This window comes from Mangifera indica, chromosome 19, assembly GCF_011075055.1.
Source record: "Mangifera indica cultivar Alphonso chromosome 19, CATAS_Mindica_2.1, whole genome shotgun sequence".
NCBI lineage: Eukaryota > Viridiplantae > Streptophyta > Magnoliopsida > Sapindales > Anacardiaceae > Mangifera > Mangifera indica.
Window position 1 is genome coordinate 10938571 of NC_058155.1, and position 18162 is coordinate 10956732.

At 34.4% G+C, this 18162-nt stretch overlaps 4 protein-coding genes across 4 annotated transcripts; 1 reads left to right on the forward strand and 3 right to left on the reverse strand.

Moving 5' to 3' along the window:
• On the reverse strand, positions 1-4346 carry LOC123203130 (protein DCL homolog, chloroplastic-like). Its single transcript, XM_044619319.1, has 3 exons — positions 4015-4346; positions 2867-2981; positions 1-570 (listed from the first exon to the last, which is right to left on the reverse strand). The coding sequence occupies exons 1-3, from the start codon at positions 4308-4310 to the stop codon at positions 400-402; spliced, it is 582 nt and encodes a 193-aa protein (XP_044475254.1). The 5' UTR covers positions 4311-4346; the 3' UTR covers positions 1-399.
• Positions 4347-5231: 885 nt separating this feature from the next.
• On the forward strand, positions 5232-7209 carry LOC123203129 (F-box protein At1g47056-like). Its single transcript, XM_044619318.1, has one exon. It carries the CDS (start codon positions 5458-5460, stop codon positions 7042-7044), a length of 1587 nt encoding a protein of 528 aa, XP_044475253.1. The 5' UTR covers positions 5232-5457; the 3' UTR covers positions 7045-7209.
• Positions 7210-9638: 2429 nt separating this feature from the next.
• On the reverse strand, positions 9639-13247 carry LOC123202749 (mannose-P-dolichol utilization defect 1 protein homolog 2-like). The gene is made up of 8 exons (XM_044618853.1): positions 12961-13247; positions 12515-12668; positions 11261-11333; positions 11091-11157; positions 10922-10981; positions 10763-10823; positions 10620-10661; positions 9639-10030 (listed from the first exon to the last, which is right to left on the reverse strand). The coding sequence occupies exons 1-8, from the start codon at positions 13105-13107 to the stop codon at positions 9927-9929; spliced, it is 708 nt and encodes a 235-aa protein (XP_044474788.1). The 5' UTR covers positions 13108-13247; the 3' UTR covers positions 9639-9926.
• A 3289-nt stretch (positions 13248-16536) lies between these two features.
• Positions 16537-18162, reverse strand: LOC123203617 (protein SRC2). The gene is made up of 7 exons (XM_044620057.1): positions 17903-18162; positions 17707-17811; positions 17490-17616; positions 17331-17402; positions 17201-17246; positions 16784-17117; positions 16537-16706 (listed from the first exon to the last, which is right to left on the reverse strand). The coding sequence occupies exons 1-7, from the start codon at positions 17943-17945 to the stop codon at positions 16669-16671; spliced, it is 765 nt and encodes a 254-aa protein (XP_044475992.1). The 5' UTR covers positions 17946-18162; the 3' UTR covers positions 16537-16668.

The following is an 18162-nucleotide window of genomic DNA, read 5'->3' on the forward strand; positions in this document are numbered from 1 at the left end:
TACCATCAAATTCTAATCCAGAACTGAGATTGAATGGTAATGCGGGCTAAAAAGGTTTGACAAATAAATTAAGTAATCTGAAAATCCCGACAAGACTATAAATACTGGACTCTAAGGACCAAATGAGTAACATACATGCGATGATGCGAACCCAAAAACAACGAAGCTCCAAGTCAACAAAAGTGACTTTCTTTGTCCAGAGCTTCAAGTGCCAGTCAACAATTATCTGCTGCATTGACAATCTGTGGATCTAGGCTATAGTTATTATCTGTAGGTCACCCATTCTATGGACCCATCCCTAATCGCCAGAAAATTTCAAATCTTTTGGTACACGACAATTTACTCTGGCACCAAAATCAGTGTTTAAGACCAATATCAGTAAAACAAGATTAACAAACATCAACCACTACCACGCTTAAGATGTTCTTGTATAAATCCTTCTGCATAGGATGGATACTTATCTTGAATGTATGCTCGAAGACACTTCCGGTAGGAGAAATCTGTCCATCCACCATCGGTTCTAACAACAAACAGGCACCTTGTATTCCTGTATTGAGGATGTCGATCAACCTTCAGAAAGGTTAAACAGATTTATACATTTGGTCAGATAGATAACACAAAGTTAAGCTAAGTGAGATAATATAGCCATCTAGGACAGCCATCCACATCCAAGGACATATATACTTTAATAAATTGCCTAAAATAAGACAATAATCAGTTAAGCAAATAACTGATTATTAAGAAATCCTAGTAGTAATAGAGAAAATTTTATTTATATATATGTGTGTGTGTGTGTGCAAAAGATTATTCTAAATGACAAATAATGTAAGCGAGACAGACAACAGGCAAAAATTTCTGTCTACAGATCTACATGCAGATCAAATGTGAGACAAACACCCACCAAATCTAACAAGCTTTGTGAAGAAAACCGATCAAAGGTAATGATCAATTCTATCCATGAATTAAAGTCCTAATTTATCTTGAAAGTGAAAATTTTCTACCCTACATAAAGAGGTGACAGATTAAAGTTCCCAGGTATATTCTGAAATTGTGGGGTGAAACTAGAGAAGAAAAATAGCCAGCTAAAAGAAAAAGTATACGAACATAAGGATGGCCAACCATTTTTAACCAGCATACATTAGAAACACAACAAATGATTACAGAAAGAAAGTTATTCAAGATAATTTAAGTTGTAACCTCGTGGTCACAGACTCTATCATGAAAGAGACAAAAGATCTTTAGTGGCACAAGAAAATTCCGTTCTAAAAGATTTAAAAAAAAAAAAAATGTAATTAACTCCCAAAATTTCTTTTCTGTGTTAGCTACTTCTTCAGCGGTCTAATCGCAGCTGGAAAACAATAAATGGATCCAGCATCAACTGTATCAGTGTTTGGAACAAAAATAGCTGAGGATTCAACTTGTGATGGGAGGAACAATTTTAACCTACAGTACATTATGCCATATCAAGAATTTAACCATGCTAAAAAAAAAGAAAAAACACTTGATCACCAACTCACTAGGAAACTAAAAGTATCAGTATCCATGACGATTACCACACAAGATGCTTTCTGATTAATCTGATATAGGTGAAGCAATCACATGGTTCATCAGAAAATTTTCTATAGAGAATTCACTTAAGGAAAAGTAATTTTGAAAATTAGATTGACGGATGATCTGGTCCTAAACATGACAGTATAAAGGGATCAAATTTCATATATTTACTTTTCATAAGACATGCGGTTATATTGCATTGCTATTATGATTCAATGAGTAGAATAAAAACGTTTTCTTATCTTCCTGAACTTATTGAGGATGAGCAGAAACAACAAACAAACTAATGGACAAAGAGCAATAACTGCCCCTTTCCTTGGAGCTTGGATAACAAAATCGAATATGCAAAAATGAGAAAGGTTCAAAAAGAACAAGGTCTTTAATTGCAAGAAATAGGCAAGGTGACCAAAACTTGACATAGGATCTGCTAGAAATCTTGGACTCTCTAAACTTGGAATGTAAATCAACATCTTTATTAATTATGAGTTTTAACAAGTTTTAGATTCCAATTGTTAAAATGACTTAAGCAAACTTAATATCTATTACATTAAATACCTTTCCATAATTTTATTTTATTGTTCTTCCCAATATGGGACTTATATATTCCAAAACTACCCCTCAAATGCAACTGGGCTACCAATTGACACTTGCCATACATAGGGTGGCCCATCCACGCTTGGGTCTGACCATTCTTAGCTCAATGTGAAACAAAGTCTAGCTCTTCTTGGCTAACTCATCTAAATTTTGGTCCAGCTCTTCTAGGCTAGCCAAGGAATCCACTTGGGTTTTAAGCTCGTATTGGCTAGCCCAAGGGTCTGCTTGGGTTTTAACCCAAGGTTCTGACTTCTTTCAACTTAGTCCACCATGTTCACATAGGTCTTGGATCAATGACTTTTGGTACCGTGTTAAAAATATTAGACCTTTAAACTTAAAGTGTGGATCAACATCTTAATTAATTATGGACTTTAGCATATTTTGGGTTCCAATTGTTAAAATGACTTAAGCTGATCTAACTTGGATACCCATTACATTATACACCATTTCATTTTTATTTTTCTTCCCATTTGAGACTTATATTATATTCTAATAGGATTTACCTGATAAATAGTAGATCAGGTTCACACAGAAGAATGCAGAGAGTTTGAAGATGACTTCATTTGAATTTATATAGTCTTCTTTATGCAATTCCCACATTGACCAAAGTGGAGATTGAAGGTAAAATAATTTGTTAAACGACAAGCATGAAAGATTCATTGCAGTAGGTCAACCAAAATATTCAAAAATTATATAATAGGTTATGCAAACTATGACTCACCATTATGGAATCAAGACCACATCCAATTTTATCTTCAGAATGTGGATGATAAGCAAGAAGCTTTTCTACCACAAATCCCTCATCTTCTGCTGTTAGACGTTCTCCATCCATATACCTAAAACAAGAAATATAGTCATATATAGCATTATAACTTAAGACAAAGACATATGTTTCATAAAGAGTTGTTGGTCTCCATATGACAAAGATCATGAGATCCAATTTCAACCTTCAATAAATATTGCTCAACAGTCTCTGAGATAACTGCCAAATAAATCTGAAAAAAAAAAAAGCTTATGACACTTTCTGCTAACAGGGATGATTGTGATGAACCTCCCAACAAAATTTCGGCAGCAAGGCAAATTTATAAGATTATTTATATTTTAGGACATGAAGTTGCTTGGTTCCTCTATAGTTGTCAATCCAGTGAGTATGAAGCTGCACATCAATCTTCGTCAAAATCTAATATAAGTTATAAAACTACCGTGGATGCAAGGAGGGCTTGGTTCAAAGGAACTGAACCCCATTGTTATTAAATTTGCGCCAATTAAATAATGACAACAGAAAAAAATTAAACTGGAAAAGGGCACAGCCTGGTCTTCAGCTTAATCTGTTTCCCTTTGAAGTTATCATCCTCTTAACAAGATATTTCGAGCAATTAGCAGAATGTAACCACTGATAAGCAGAAACAAAGTAGTCACTGCAACAGTATTCTTTACTAAACTCACACCAAACCACAAATGTTTAACTATCATCTCTTCTTTGACAAGACCAGGAGTAATATATATATATATAAAACCTTATTAACTCAACAACTTTCAAAACCATTAAGTTTGACATAAGAAGATAAATGACAGGGGAAAGAGTTTGGTTTAAGTCAAATTTCAAGTGACTGTATCCTAACCTAATAAAGAAAGCACATTGTATTGTATTTCAATTGTCCTTAGAATTTATGTTGTAATGGATCTAAGTGGGATTGTAGAACGCTTTAACAAGGATGATCCCTAGCGAATAACATATTAAAAGCATTCAATAAAAATACTCACACAAATGAATAAACAGTACAAACATGCAATTAGGCAGGCTCCTCTAAAAATGGAATCAGTTAAAATCAGTTAAAATAATAATAATAATAACGACTAGAGGCTAACCTGTCGGAGTGAATAATCTCTTTGGTGAGAAACATTATAGGCTGAATATCTCTAAGAATCTCCTTCTCTTTGTCTTTCCATTTCCTGTAATCAGGATCGTTCCACCTGTTGTACACGGGAGGGTCCTTCATGCTCGAGACCGTTGAGCCGGTTTTGTCCTCAGAAATTACATTCTCGTCTGGTTGAGTCGGCTCGTAAGTTGTGGTCGAGCATATAGATTGTCGCTGCGGGGCGAGTAGCCTGGTGCCCAGCCGAAGGCGCAGAAGCGGGATGCCCCTGAGTAGCAGGGAAGCCATGGGAAGTTTCGAGTGGAGCCATTGAGAATCCCCTCTAGGTTTAGTAATCCATGCTACGTCGTCGTATCAGTTATTTGGCACATGGATCCACTTTACTCGTGGGTTGACGGATATGGACCAATTGGACTTTAAGTGGAGCTATAAACCCACGAGCAATATCCCATTAATTGGTTATTAGCGATTCCACCACTGATTTTACCAAAAGGTATATTAACTGGAAGAATCCATAATCGCAGAAATAGTTGAAAAAGGAAGACGACCATTCGCCAGGACATGAACAAGTACTACCAGAATTTGGATGGCTTGAGAATTTTAGACAGCCACAGGCGAAACCTGAACGGCTATAGATTGTACACAGATTACTATGGGAAGATTGCGAGGTCTTCATCTCAGTGTTCTACTTTGATGCTTTTTCTTTTCTCTCTTATGTCTGTTCCAACTTTTATTTTTGCTTTCCGGCGTTGAATAGTCTTCTGCAGACTAAAATGATACTTCAAATTCCATTACAAATACGCCTAGGCCTTTTTCCATGAAAATATTCAAAGTTGTTGCACATGCAGAAAGCAGGAAACTTTTTTTTTTTTTTCTCTATTCATTTCAAACTATGATTAAAAACGTATAAAATTATGACCATCGTTGTAACCTTGTGAAATACTCCTTAGATTTTACACTCGGATTCAGAATAAATATTTGTTTACAGTGGAAGGAAGCATAATGGCAGAAGATTTATAATCCAAAATGCACGCCCTCATCTGCTTACTGTAAGCCCTCATCTCATATTGCACATGATCATCATGACTGTTTGCCTTCCAAAATCATGTGACAAAAGCAAATTCAAAATCGAAACATGGGCGGGTTTCAGTGAGAAGGAGAGTACATGATAAACCCATGCGATACTAACTTTATAAATTTCGGAGTGGAGAAGCTATTTTATTCATTCAAAAAGATAAATAAAAAAAAGGAAACTGCACCTCCACAAAAAGCCAAATTGAAATCCGATTTCGTGTCCGTGCTGGTGCATTTCGAAGCAACGGGCCAGTCCTAGAGGCTCCTCAGCTCTAAGCTGCACTAAGGGGTTGTCCAGGTCCAGGATAACAAAACTAAGGCCGAAAAAATCTTTAGCCGTTGATTCTTCAGCTCTCCCTGGATGGGCCAGTCAGCTTCGACGTCTGCAATTTCCAGCCGCCGTGAAGCCAACCACAGCCAAAGATACAAGTACAAACCAACGGCTTCGATTTCCCCTATGCAAGTTGAGGACAATAATAGTGAATTTGTCAATGAAGCGTCTGATTTCATCTCAAATCTGCCTGACGAGTGCTTGGCTTTCATTTTCCAGTCGCTCGGCTCTGCTGACCGCAAAAGATGCTCTCTGGTTTGTCGTCGCTGGCTCAGAATCGAGGGACAGAGTCGTCATCGTCTCTCTCTCAACGCTAAATCAGATCTCCTCCCTGTGATTCCCTCTCTTTTTGCCCGATTCGACGTCGTCTCGAAGCTCGCTCTCAAATGTGACCGTAGATCTGTCAGTATCGGGGACGACGCACTTGTTTTAATATCTCTCAAGTGCCGAAACCTCACGCGCTTGAAACTCCGAGCTTGCCGAGAGCTCACCGACGCTGGAATGTCAGCGTTTGCTAAAAACTGCAAGCGTTTGAAGAAGCTCTCATGTGGATCTTGCACTTTTGGAGCCAAAGGTATGAACGCAGTGCTTGATAACTGCTCAACTTTAGAAGAATTATCGATCAAACGGCTTCGAGGAATTACAGACGGAGCCGCGGCTGAGCCGATTGGACCCGGTGTGGCTTCTTCCTCACTTAAAACAATTTGTTTAAAGGAACTTTACAATGGACAGTGTTTTGGTCCCCTGATAATTGGGGCAAAGAATCTAAGAACGTTAAAGCTTTTTAGGTGTTCTGGTGATTGGGACAAGCTTCTCCAACTCGTAACGGATCGGCTCGCTAGTTTGGTGGAGATCCATTTGGAGAGAATCCAAGTCACTGATGTTGGACTTGCTGCAATATCTAACTGTTTGGATCTGGAAATTCTACATTTGGTTAAAACTCCGGAATGCACAAATCTTGGACTGGCAGCGCTATCTGAACGTTGTAAGCTATTGAGAAAACTTCATATTGATGGATGGAAAGCCAATCGAATCGGAGATGAAGGACTAATAAGTATTGCAAAATATTGCCCTAATTTACAAGAGTTAGTTCTGATTGGTGTAAACCCAACGATATTGAGTTTAGAAATTTTAGCATCAAATTGTCAGAATCTAGAGCGATTAGCCTTGTGCGGTAGTGACACAGTGGGTGACATTGAAATATCCTGCATAGCTGCGAAATGCTTAGCATTGAAAAAGCTTTGTATTAAGAGTTGTCCAGTGTCGGACCATGGAATTGAAGCTTTGGCTAATGGTTGTCCAAAATTAATCAAAGTGAAGTTGAAGAAGTGCAGAGGAGTAACTTCGGATGGCGCTGATTGGTTGAGAGCAAGGAGAGAATGCGTTGTTGTAAATTTAGATGGCGGGGAGCCTGAACATCATGACGCCAGTGACGGCGGACCTCTGGATAATGGTCCTGAATTTCCTCCACAGACGGTGGCTACTAGTGGTGCATCGAGTAGTAATAGTCGATCAACTTTTTTCAAGTCAAGATTAGGGCTTTGGAGTGGAAGGAGTTTGGTGGCATGCACTTTCAGGAGGTGGTCAAATGGTAATAGCAGTTCAAGGAATAGTTAGTCAAAAAACTCAACTCAACTTGTTTCTTCAAATCTTCTACGTTATTCTGTTGGATTGTCTTATTCTGTCCTCAGGTGTATGTAATTCTATGCTGTGTGCTTGTTTATTGTCTTCTGAATTGAAACTTCACTTGCAAAAAGTGATGATTTTGGTTTTCTTTGCTTACTTTTCTTGCTTCATTTTAATATCTGGGCTAAGCTTCTGTCCACATAAATTTGTATTTCTATGCTCAGTAACATAACCATTGACAACAATTTCCATACTTCTTGTCTATCTTAGTGATAATGTTGGTAAAAAGATGTTATACATGCTAAGAAGGTAAACTTATGCCACATCGAGGAAATAAGCATGATGTTTTTGTGTATCTAACTGCATTCTGTAAAGTTTGTCACACTGATACTGGGCAAACTTTCTGGATGTTGTTGCATTGGAAACACTTTTCAGTAATATGAGAAATATGAAACATCTTTTCTTTTTTACTTCACAGTTATTTCATGTAAGTTAAACATATCCATTAGCTGCAGTTCAGTAGGTACAGAGAGATTGTGTTAATGGCTACAGGTCCAGCGATCTTTTGTGTGAGCCAGTTGAGTCTGGATTTTGAGATATCTGAGGTGGAATTTATGTTTTGAGGTTCTTTGGGTGACAGAAAAAATTTGATGTGCTCAGGTTTTTAAGAAAGTGCAGTTCCATTTCTGCTATGGTGGGATAACGAAGTAGGATATATATCATATGCAAATGCTAGGAAATATGTATTGTTGAATTCAATTTTAGAAATTGAGTTAGTGGATTTTACAGTGGACTCCTAAAACTAATTTTTGTTAGAGTGCAGGATGAACTAGAGCGGGACATAGTGGTTTACACTTGAGCTGTAATTTAATGAATTTTTTTATCTGTAAATTGATTAGTACTTAGTTGATTTTGATAATTGCACTCTCTTTTAATTTGTGGGTTGCATGTTGTGAACCATTTTACCTTTTATCAAACGACCTTGGTCCAACCAAATATAGGATTTGTTTTGCTTTATGGTTTTGTTGTCAATGGAAACTATAGCTTAGAGTCATTGGTTTTATGGCAAATTATAGTATTGTTAATTCGAGTACTTTGCAGAGGTCACAACTATCCGTACTTTTTCTCTTGCCTTTTGCTGATACCTCCTGGAAAAGCAAGGTTGTTTTGTAATAGATATGGTTAAGTTTAGTAAACCAACATAATGTAGCATAGCATTGGAATATGCCCTAGTTTGTTTCTTGAAGTTACTTTTACTATTGTCCTTGAATAAGTGAAAGAAAAGTTTAAGTTATCCCAAATTTTGTCTAGAATCAAGGCAATTCTAAAATTGTATTGTGGCGTGTTGTGGATGTGAATACTCTTGAGTTTGGTATGGCTAAGAAAGGTTTTGGACATACAATTTGACTAAAACTCAAGGAATGAATAATTGTATTTGATGGATGTGAAATGAAGTCAATATTATTTAGGAGTTGTCGAACCCATGGCCCGGGTTAGAAATGCCCCTTGTAAATAATGGCTAACAATTGGTGGTGCTATGACTAGACCGACTTCAGGACTGGTGAGGAGGGTGGATGGACTTTCTTTAATGGACAAATTGTTATCGCGTGGAGTGTGATCATTGACCTTATCAATTGCTAAACTGTTCAGGGATTTTTAAAGAAAATTGAAGGCCATTTAATTAGATTTTTTGAACTAGTGGACGGATGTGGACTGAATGATGGTGACGGTAGAGAAATTTAAACCATTGGAGCTTGCAGATTTTTTTTTTTTTTTTGGATGGAATTCAAATGTGGAATCCGTCTTTTTTCAGAAAAAGTTTAGCTAGCGTGGTTGATCATCTATCGCGACTTGCGTAGGGCCTTGGCCTGATGGTCAAGAACACAAGCACAAGAAAATATGGGGGAACTGAATAGTTGACCTGCTCTAGTAACTTCATTTACTGGTTTGATACAAAGTTGGGTGGAAACTTTTGTTTCACAAGTATTACTGTTTGTGGTATTTCACGACTTTCTTGCTTTCTAGTCCCTGCCTTTCCTATTCCGTTTTCACGCATTCAACGGCATTGAAGCTGTACTTTTGAGTTCTCTTTGGTTTCTTGATTGATTGTCCGTGAGAATTGTATGATTAAAGGGTTTATAAAATTTTTTATTACTTATATTATTATTTTTATTTATAAATAATAAAAAAATTTGATAATATTTTATTGTCAATAATAATGTGATAAATAATATAAAAAATACTTTAATTCCCATCTCTATTTTATGTATTAAAAAATTTTCAAAATAATCTTAATTTTATTACAATTATATTTTTATTTATTAATTTTTTTAAAATAAAAAATAATCTCATTTTCAATTAATATAACAAATAAAATAAAAAAATATTCTAAAATAATTAAATTCAAAGACACTTAAATAAAATAATATATGAATTTTTTTTATTACTTCTAACCTAACATGATAATTATTTATACCTATTTATTTTTATCCAATTTTATCGTAATAATTTATATCTAATCATCCTTAAAATAATTTTCTCATTTTGATAATAAAACATTTTTCAAACCAAATGCCCTCTAAATATATCCTAAAAATAAAATAAAATTCATATAATAAAGCTTTTTCAATTAATGTTTCGGAATTTATGAAGCATATTGAAGACCATCAACTATACCATGTCGCCATTAGCTTATGAACTACACATTGGCAGACTAACCAACCACCAAAACCCTTATTGGAAGTTGCATTGGTTTTAAATGACAATACAATGAATGAACAAATTTCATCACATCTTGCAAAGTTGGCTCATTTGCCATACCTGTTGAAACTCTTTTGGAAGGGGAGCAAACCTGCAGATAACTTAGTCTTCTTTCAGTTGATCTTTTTCTCTTCCTTCAGCTGAGGCTTTTGGTATAAGATAAACTGATTCAGGATAGTACCATTTGTCACGATACCAAGCAAAGAGCCCATGATAACTGCAAGAGGGTTAAGGACAGCAAATGCTTGGAATATGCACTTCTGCAACTTAAATGAAAGTGAAAAATAGATGCTGATACACTTTGTTCAAACAACCGGTAGAATGTGTAACTCTATAAATTTTCAGCATACTCAACTACCCCTGTTTTAGTTGTATTTACAGAAAAATAACTTTTTTCATGTCATACTGTTGGACTTTTCTCATAAACTCAACCCACAGCTCCATACCTTCCTCTATTCAAACACATTTTATACCATATCATAAATTTTCCAATGGACAAGAGCTTCAGTATTATTAATATTAAGAAAACATTTCTAATATTAGAAGATAAGAACAAATAGAGGAAATAATAAGAGAAACAAACTATACTATCGCAGGTCTAACTTAACCATTCTCTCTCGTGTGTGAAAAATGTGATATTTTGTATGATATTTTTGATGTTTTCAATAATACTACCACTATCATCAATGTCTTAATTTGTCTACCCAAAAACATTATTCAGAAATGCAACTTTACCATAAATTAACTTGTTGTAGGAACTGTTTCAATGAATCTTAAATACAACTAAGAAAACTAAACAAGGATACCACTTGTTGGTGCTTTTTCTTGGATGCTGGTGAAAACTCTCACTGCACGACCAAGAAAAATAAAATAAAATAAATTCATCACTTCATCAGAAAATAAAATATTTATCATGTCACCACTACTTTGATAAAGAATAAAAACTCACCCATGGTACCACCAAAATTCATGAAACATGTTAAGAAGCTAAGCTCTCCCGTACTTTTGTTCTGCTCAACAAATAGATATTAACACTAACATTGGAAAATTTTCTTTCTAAACTTATATCCGGAATTCAACAACAGAATGAATATTCATTTCAACTTAGTTTGAAGTTCTCCCATATTTGCGGGACCCTTGCACAGAAAAATATTGCATGCTGGGATGCCTGTAATAGATCATTCCACAATGAATCAGCCATTAGAGAATCATAACCTCCAAAAAATAAAAAATCGAATGTTTGCATATTTATCAGTGTGCATACTATTACTACTTACATAGAGCGCTTCAAAAAGAACAGGATTAATTTGACCAGCTAAAATGGTTGGTGCTACAGCACAATATCTAAAATATCACCAGGTCAAGGGAAATGCCATGAAGTCTGTATGTGATTCTCGCATAACAAAATTTCAATATAAAAATGCCTTAGAACAAACAAGCAGGATACAGTAGAGCCTTGATCCATGTTGTGGTACCAACTGATGGTGAATAATAGTAGATTGTAGCAATTAAAATTATTGCTGCAATAAATAAGCAGAATACAAATCACATTAGATTCTTCTAAAATTTACACTAACTTTCAGAATACACCATGGTTCATGACTTAAGAACAACATTTTTATGGGTTAAAAATCTAACGACCTCGAAGAAATGGATTAAGTGATTTGACAATGCAATCAGTCTAACCCAGTCAGGGCAAACTGTCAATATACATGATATATCTTTTACACATTGTTAGGACTAATGTTTATGTCTCTCTTAGGAAAAGAAAAAAATAAAGAGGGGAGGGCAGTTGGCAGCAAACAGGAAGAGAGGAGGGTCTCAACTATACTAACAAATCAGCAACAGGAGAAAGAGATGCGTGACATATCATTAGAGGAAGAGAAGAAGAGATTAGTTGAGGAAAGGAAGAAAAAGGGAGCAGGTGGAAATGCAGAGGCAGAAGGAAAAATTTCAGGAATGTGGGTGGGAGAGAGCCAGCCTCTCAGAAGCTGGTGCACTGCATTTTGTGTTTTTGTGGATTTTGGGGAATCAAGTCTGTTTGTTCTAAGCTGGTGTTATTGAGGGTAATCTATTCTGGTGCTGTACTTTGATAACTATCTATGTATTAGCTGGAAAATAGTTTTTGTATTGATGAGAGAATATTGTAACTAAATTAAAAAAATCAATCAATACAATTAGTATTTTCTGCATCTATTTACAAATACATGTTCTGTTTCTGGCTGTAAGTGTTTGCTTCTGCATTACTTCCATATTGGTGATTGAGTTGTGAGGTGTGGTTCTGCCTGGAATTACTCTGGTTCTGAAGCATTGCTCAGGTATGCATTACACATAAACCGTACAAATTGGAGAAAATAAACTTATTAATTTTTCAAATGCATCCAGTCCGCACTTGATGTGTGATTTGTATAAATACAGAGGATCAAGCAAAATTCTAAACGGAGAGAAACTAAAGAAAAGGTGTTGAAATAACGTTTTACCCCAGAATACCATTGATGTGGCTTAACTGGTACAGATATAGGCTCGTAAATGTAAAAGACATAATCACATAACACTCAAATCACTACTTTGTATCCCGTTACTATCCATCCTTACATCAGGACTATGATTTGTTTATTCCTCTTCACATCACTTGAAACTATAACCTACAAAAACAGTAAATATGGAAACCAATACAAATACAGGAAGAGTTAAAACATACCTTGGACCAAAAGAAATGCCAACTCGCCATAAGCAGAAAAAGGAAGCCCTTTGTGAAGACAATATGCCAAAGCAATTGTATACCCAACTACTTCGAGCTCAAAGGCCACAACACTAAGCCCTCTCACACTACTATGTTTCAAAATTTTCAGTATCTACAGACAACAAGCATCACAGGATAACAAAATTAGAGTTATGAAAATCGGTATGTACATGTCTAAACCACGAAGAAAAAATCCGTTAACTTGATACAGATCAATATTGAGACATAGAAACTTCAGTTCAACTAAGATTTAGGTTTTAAGACAAAATAACTCGCATTTCTAATAGAATTAAATAATTGAAATAAGCAACTGTTCTTCAAACAAACGAGACACTTAAGGAATACAATATAGAAATATGATGAATTGCTGAACCAAAACCTTAATAAAAAGGAAAATATTAGACCTGAGGGAGTTTAACGGTGGTGGAAGCGGCAACGATGCAGTAGCCGAGGAGTTTGGAAATGAGGGGGAGCAAACAATCTTTCTCAGGAAATTGGCTTTTCTGAAGAGATCCGAGAGCGCAGCTTACATCAATCCCTAAATAATCCATCTCTCTCTCTCTCTCTCTCTCTCTCTCTCTCTCTCTCTCTCTCTAGAGCAAATTCAACAAGCAGAGATGAACACTCGGATCATCGAATATGGCGATCTACCGCATGTCTTGGTTTCCTAGAGTGGTTCATGTACGAATCCCGCCGGATAATTAAATACACCGTATTTCTATTTTATTCCAAAATTATCCCTGCACTTTTTTTGGTTAAATTGGTTAAAATGACTCAAAAGGAGTGTATTAAAATTGGTAAGGATATTAGGATTAAACAAAATTACCCTCTTTACAATCATTTTTTAACATTTGAAAACTTATTTATTGGACTTGCATATATCTAGCTTTGCTGTTTATACTAGATTTTCGTTGATATTTTCCATCTTTTTCGTCGACTAATTTTATCAAAAATAAAAAAAGATTAATAAATTATTTATCTTCACGATTTATTTATTAGAATATTGAAATTTACTTGTTTGTATAAATAAATTTGAGATTTAATAAATATTGAGTAAATTAATTTTCATTTTTTTTTTATGCACGCACACGGGTTATATATGATGGGGTATTATTAATATTTTTTAATTCAAGGTTTTTTTTTTTTAATTTCATTGAGGGTAATAAATGGTTTTTAAATAAGTATATTTGGAAAAATCAAACCTTCTTTCTTCTACTAGATATGTAAGTAACTAAGAACAAGGTGCAAAGAATTAATGAAATAATTAAGTAACATATAGTTATAATAGAAAGAGTTAAAAATTAATTAAGGAAGATGAATGTAATGGAAATAAATTAATAAGAAATACTTGGCCAATATTATTATTTACCTTAATTAGTTATGATGATTAGTTGCTTTTCTTTATTTAGAAGCAAATATATGTTAGCAAAGCTATTTTAATTATAATTTCAAGAAACATTCAAAACACATTAATAATTATTTATTTAAAGTTTTTTAAATATTTACCATAAACATAGGATTTAATGATTTTATGCTTAGTGTATTCATTTTGTATTAGCCAAAGGACTATTTTTCATCCAAATTTAGATGCGTTTTCAAAGTTATACTTATAGAGTTTGCAAAGTTCAAAGTTTCACTTATCCGTTTAAAATTTTAGTTAAGATTAGAGATAAAATTGTTATTTAACAAAAAATTTAAAAAACTAAAGTTTTATTACATTTACCCTTCTTAGTTTAAAAATCTCATAATTTCCCTCATCCAAAGTTTAAAAAATTAACATATCTCCCTAGGTTTGCAAATTGTTGTTGGAGATGGCAAAAGTCACTATCTTTGGTCGTATTGGTTCTCCCTCCCATCTTATCTCTCTCTGTCGGTCAAATCCCAATTATCTACGAAATTGATTTCCTCCAATAAAGATGAAATCATTTTCATCCAAGATAAAAACACTTTGACGAAGAAGATTTTATCTTCGTTGAAGAAAATCGATTTCGTCGGTGGTTGAGATTTGATTGGCAGAGATAGATAAGTCAGGTGAGAGACCCAGTTCAATAAAAAATTGTTGTCTCAAATAACAATTTGTAAATCGTAGGGAAAAAATGTTGATTTTTTAAACTTTAGTGAAAAAAATTATAAGATTTTCAAATTTAGGGGGGCAAACGTAATAAAATTTTAGTTTTTAAATTTTTTTATTAAATAATAGTTTTACTTTTAATTTTAATTGAAAATTTTTTAATCTGTATATAAACTTTGCGAAGAATAACCCTTTGGTAGACCTGGCCACAGGCCGGTTTGACCCGTGAACCAGACCGAAACCTATCCGGATGAAACCGAAACCGATAAATCTGGAACCAGAACTGAAATCGAATTTTAACGGTTTGATTCTGGTTTATGAACCGAAAATTGGTTTATGAACCAACATGTAAATTGGCGGTTTACTGTGTTGAACCAAAAAATTTTGAATTTTTTTTGAATTTTTTTTAAATTTATTTAAACAGCCAACGGTTCCTATGTAGGGAATAGGAACCGTTGGCTTGCAGAAGAAGAAATTGCAGGGGACGCAATTTTAAGAGAAATTGCCCTTGCAATTTTCAAAGGGTCCCCTGCAATTTTTTAAATCATAATTCACCCCCCAATTATTTATTATTATTTTTTAAATTCCTATGTATATACCCATTCAAATTTCATTCTCTCAAATTTCAATCTCTTCATTCTCTTACTCAATCCTTTAAACTCTCATTCACATTCTTTCAACTCTTAATACTCTCTCAATCTTTCAATTCAATCAAATTCTCTTAAATTTAATTAAATTATTTCTTAATTTTTTATTAATTCCAATTTCTATTTTTATTATACAATTCATAATTAATTGTATAATTTATTTCTATAATTAAATTTATTTATTATCTTTTATAATTAATCATATAATTTATTTATATAATCAATTTTATTTATTTATTTATTATCTTTTATAATTAATCATATAATTTATTTATATAATTATATGATAATTCTCTATAATTAAATTGATTTTTATTCACATTTGATATATATGAATATTGACCAAATCTCCTATTATCAGAAGAATTTTCACTACTTGCTATTTTTTGATAATAAATAAAATTAATTATATAAATAAATTATATGATTAATTATGAAAGATAATAATAAATAATAAATAATAAATAAAATTAATTATAAAAATAAATTATATAATTAATTATTAATTGTATAATAGAAATATAAATTGGAATTAATAAAAAATAAAGAAAGAATTTAATTAAATTTGAGAAAATTTGATTGAAAGATTGAGAGAGTATTAAAAATTGAAAGAATGAGAATGAGAGTTGAAAGGATTGAGTGAGAGAGTTGAGAGATTGAAATTTGAATAGATATATAGATAGGAAAAATTAAACAAAAATTTAAAAAATGGGGGGTGAAAAGGAAATTAATCCCCTGCAAAAGTTCTGCATAATGCAGGGGACCACCCCTGCATAAATTTTGAAATATGCGGGCGACACAAGTCCCCTGCCCCCGCATATTTGCAGTGAACCAACGGCTCCCTGCATCTTTGCAGGGAACCGTTGGTCCCTTTTTTAAATTTAAAAAAATAAAAAAAATTCATAAAAAAATTAAAATAAGCGTGACAATTTCTTTGGTTCGAATTATCTGCATTTCGTCAAAATTTAGTGAGAAAGTCGACCATCCGTTGTAAGATTCAACGTAGTTGCTGAAATAAAAAGATTAAGTAATTAAATCGAAGATTAAGTCATTCATAATTTACTAAATTATGGTTAGACTCTGTTCATTGGTAATTTAGGAGTAGGTTGGCCATCTGCACTGATAAATGATTTACACATTACCGTTGTTAATTTGATGCAGGAGGCCATGTCACTCTCGCTTCTTCAGATTTATTCAAAGATAAGAACAAGAATTATATTATTAATTTATTTGTGTGCTAATTATAATTATATTCAGGAAACTTAAAGGTAAAGTCAAGATCCGTAAATAAGGGAATGCAGAAACACATACGCAGTAAGACTTAAAGCAGAAAATAATAAAATTGGTTTTACATTGTCATTATGATCTCTCTAAAAATGGCTTCTTCCAGTAGATCAGTATGGTCGGGGTGGATAGATTCCGCTTGGAGGACCTGTAATCAATCAGAGAGAGCATCAAGCACTGAGGTGGAAGGAGTTGAAATAATTAATATATATATATATAAAATACCTGGAGGATAGTAAGATGAGGCCTGAGGCTGAGGGGGTGGTGGGTACGGTTGTGGAGGATAGACGGAGGGTGACTGAGGGTAAGTGTATTGAGGGTAGATTGACGGCGGCGGAGGAGGAGGAGGGCATGTCTGTGGAGGATAGCCTGGTGGAGGGCTGGGATTGAAAGAATATGTTGTTGTCTGAGCAGGGTATGGAGTGTAAGGAGATGGGGATGAGTAAGCGTACACCGTGGTTGGTGGGTAAGGAGGAGCTAGGCCTTGGCAAATGACGCTGGATGGTGCTGTATACTGGGGAGCTTCTGAAGCCAATTTTGTCTTGGCTTTCTCACTTAGCTGCGATGGCCCAAACATGGAAACCAATCAATGCTTTGTTACTAACCCAATCATTCTCTAAACATAGTGAAGGTGAAAATTACCAGAGCAGTTGAGTAGTGCATTATGAGTCGGACTTCTCCAGAGTGTCTGCATGAAGAAGATCTATCAGATACACGAAGAAATAACGAAAATTGTCGTACCGATTAAAATCTTGGGATATTTATTTATAACCTGCCAGTTCTACTCACAAGCGGCCATGTAGAATCATCAAAACCCTGGGATAGGACTCTATGAAGTTGAATCCTGAAAGAGCAACATCAGGCTATTGTCAGTTCATAGTTTTGAGAACAAATTCAGTTTTTCCTGGGATTCTTGAAGACTGACATTTACCTTCCAGAGCCAATGAATTCATCCGCCATAAGGGTGTTGCTGTTCCAGACCACAGTATTCAGTTCTCGTAGGCCTTCAATAAGTGGGAAAACGAACTTCTCTTGGAAAGTTGGATTCTTGCCTCCATCTAACAAATCATCATGAGAAATAAGATGGCAGAATCCAAAAGTAAAATAGCATTGAAGAATGTTTGAACTGTAGAGAAAGGAATACATACCAGTGCAAGTTTTTGTTCGGTACTTGGTGCTTCCATATTCAAGACAGACATAAGGATCTTGTCTTGATATCCATTCTTTATCCTTCAAGTTATAACATCCAACAACTGCAGAAAAAATTAAAAATCTTCACATTAACTGCAGAATTTTAGTTATTCAAATAAGAGTTAAGTTTAATCTAAATAGTATGTATCATACCAGTGACCTCAAGAGGCAGGCCTTGGATTCCAGAGGTGGACATAATGGATGATCTTTCTCTGAATCAAACTGGGTTCTGTGCGTTGAATATGCATAAGAACTACCTATTTATACAAGGGTTGGAGGGAATTGGTCTATCTTCGGGAGGGTTGACTAAAACTTTTTAGAATTTTTGCTCCAATCTCCATTCGAAGGACCTGCAATAAATAAAGACCAGATCCCATCAACTTGCCAGAGAAAATGTCTTGGGACAGACTATA

Excerpts from the sequence above, each read along its gene's own strand:
- LOC123203130 (XM_044619319.1), bottom strand. The coding sequence starts at position 4,310 with ATGGCTTCCCTGCTACTCAGGGGCATCCCGCTTCTGCGCCTTCGGCTG. Across the intron at positions 2,982-4,014 it reads GAGATTATTCACTCCGACAG|GTATATGGATGGAGAACGTC; the intron begins GTTAGCCTCTAG and ends TTCTTGTTTTAG. Across the intron at positions 571-2,866 it reads GTGGTCTTGATTCCATAATG|GTTGATCGACATCCTCAATA; the intron begins GTGAGTCATAGT and ends ACCTTTCTGAAG.
- LOC123203129 (XM_044619318.1), top strand. The coding sequence starts at position 5,458 with ATGGGCCAGTCAGCTTCGACGTCTGCAATTTCCAGCCGCCGTGAAGCC.
- LOC123202749 (XM_044618853.1), bottom strand. The coding sequence starts at position 13,107 with ATGGATTATTTAGGGATTGATGTAAGCTGCGCTCTCGGATCTCTTCAG. Across the intron at positions 11,334-12,514 it reads GGCATTTCTTTTGGTCCAAG|CAATAATTTTAATTGCTACA; the intron begins GTATGTTTTAAC and ends TATTTATTGCAG. Across the intron at positions 10,662-10,762 it reads GAATTTTGGTGGTACCATGG|TGAGAGTTTTCACCAGCATC; the intron begins GTGAGTTTTTAT and ends TTGGTCGTGCAG.
- LOC123203617 (XM_044620057.1), bottom strand. The coding sequence starts at position 17,945 with ATGTCCACCTCTGGAATCCAAGGCCTGCCTCTTGAGGTCACTG. Across the intron at positions 17,812-17,902 it reads CCTGCCTCTTGAGGTCACTG|TTGTTGGATGTTATAACTTG; the intron begins GTATGATACATA and ends TTTTTTCTGCAG. Across the intron at positions 17,118-17,200 it reads TGCACTACTCAACTGCTCTG|CTAAGTGAGAAAGCCAAGAC; the intron begins GTAATTTTCACC and ends GGGCCATCGCAG.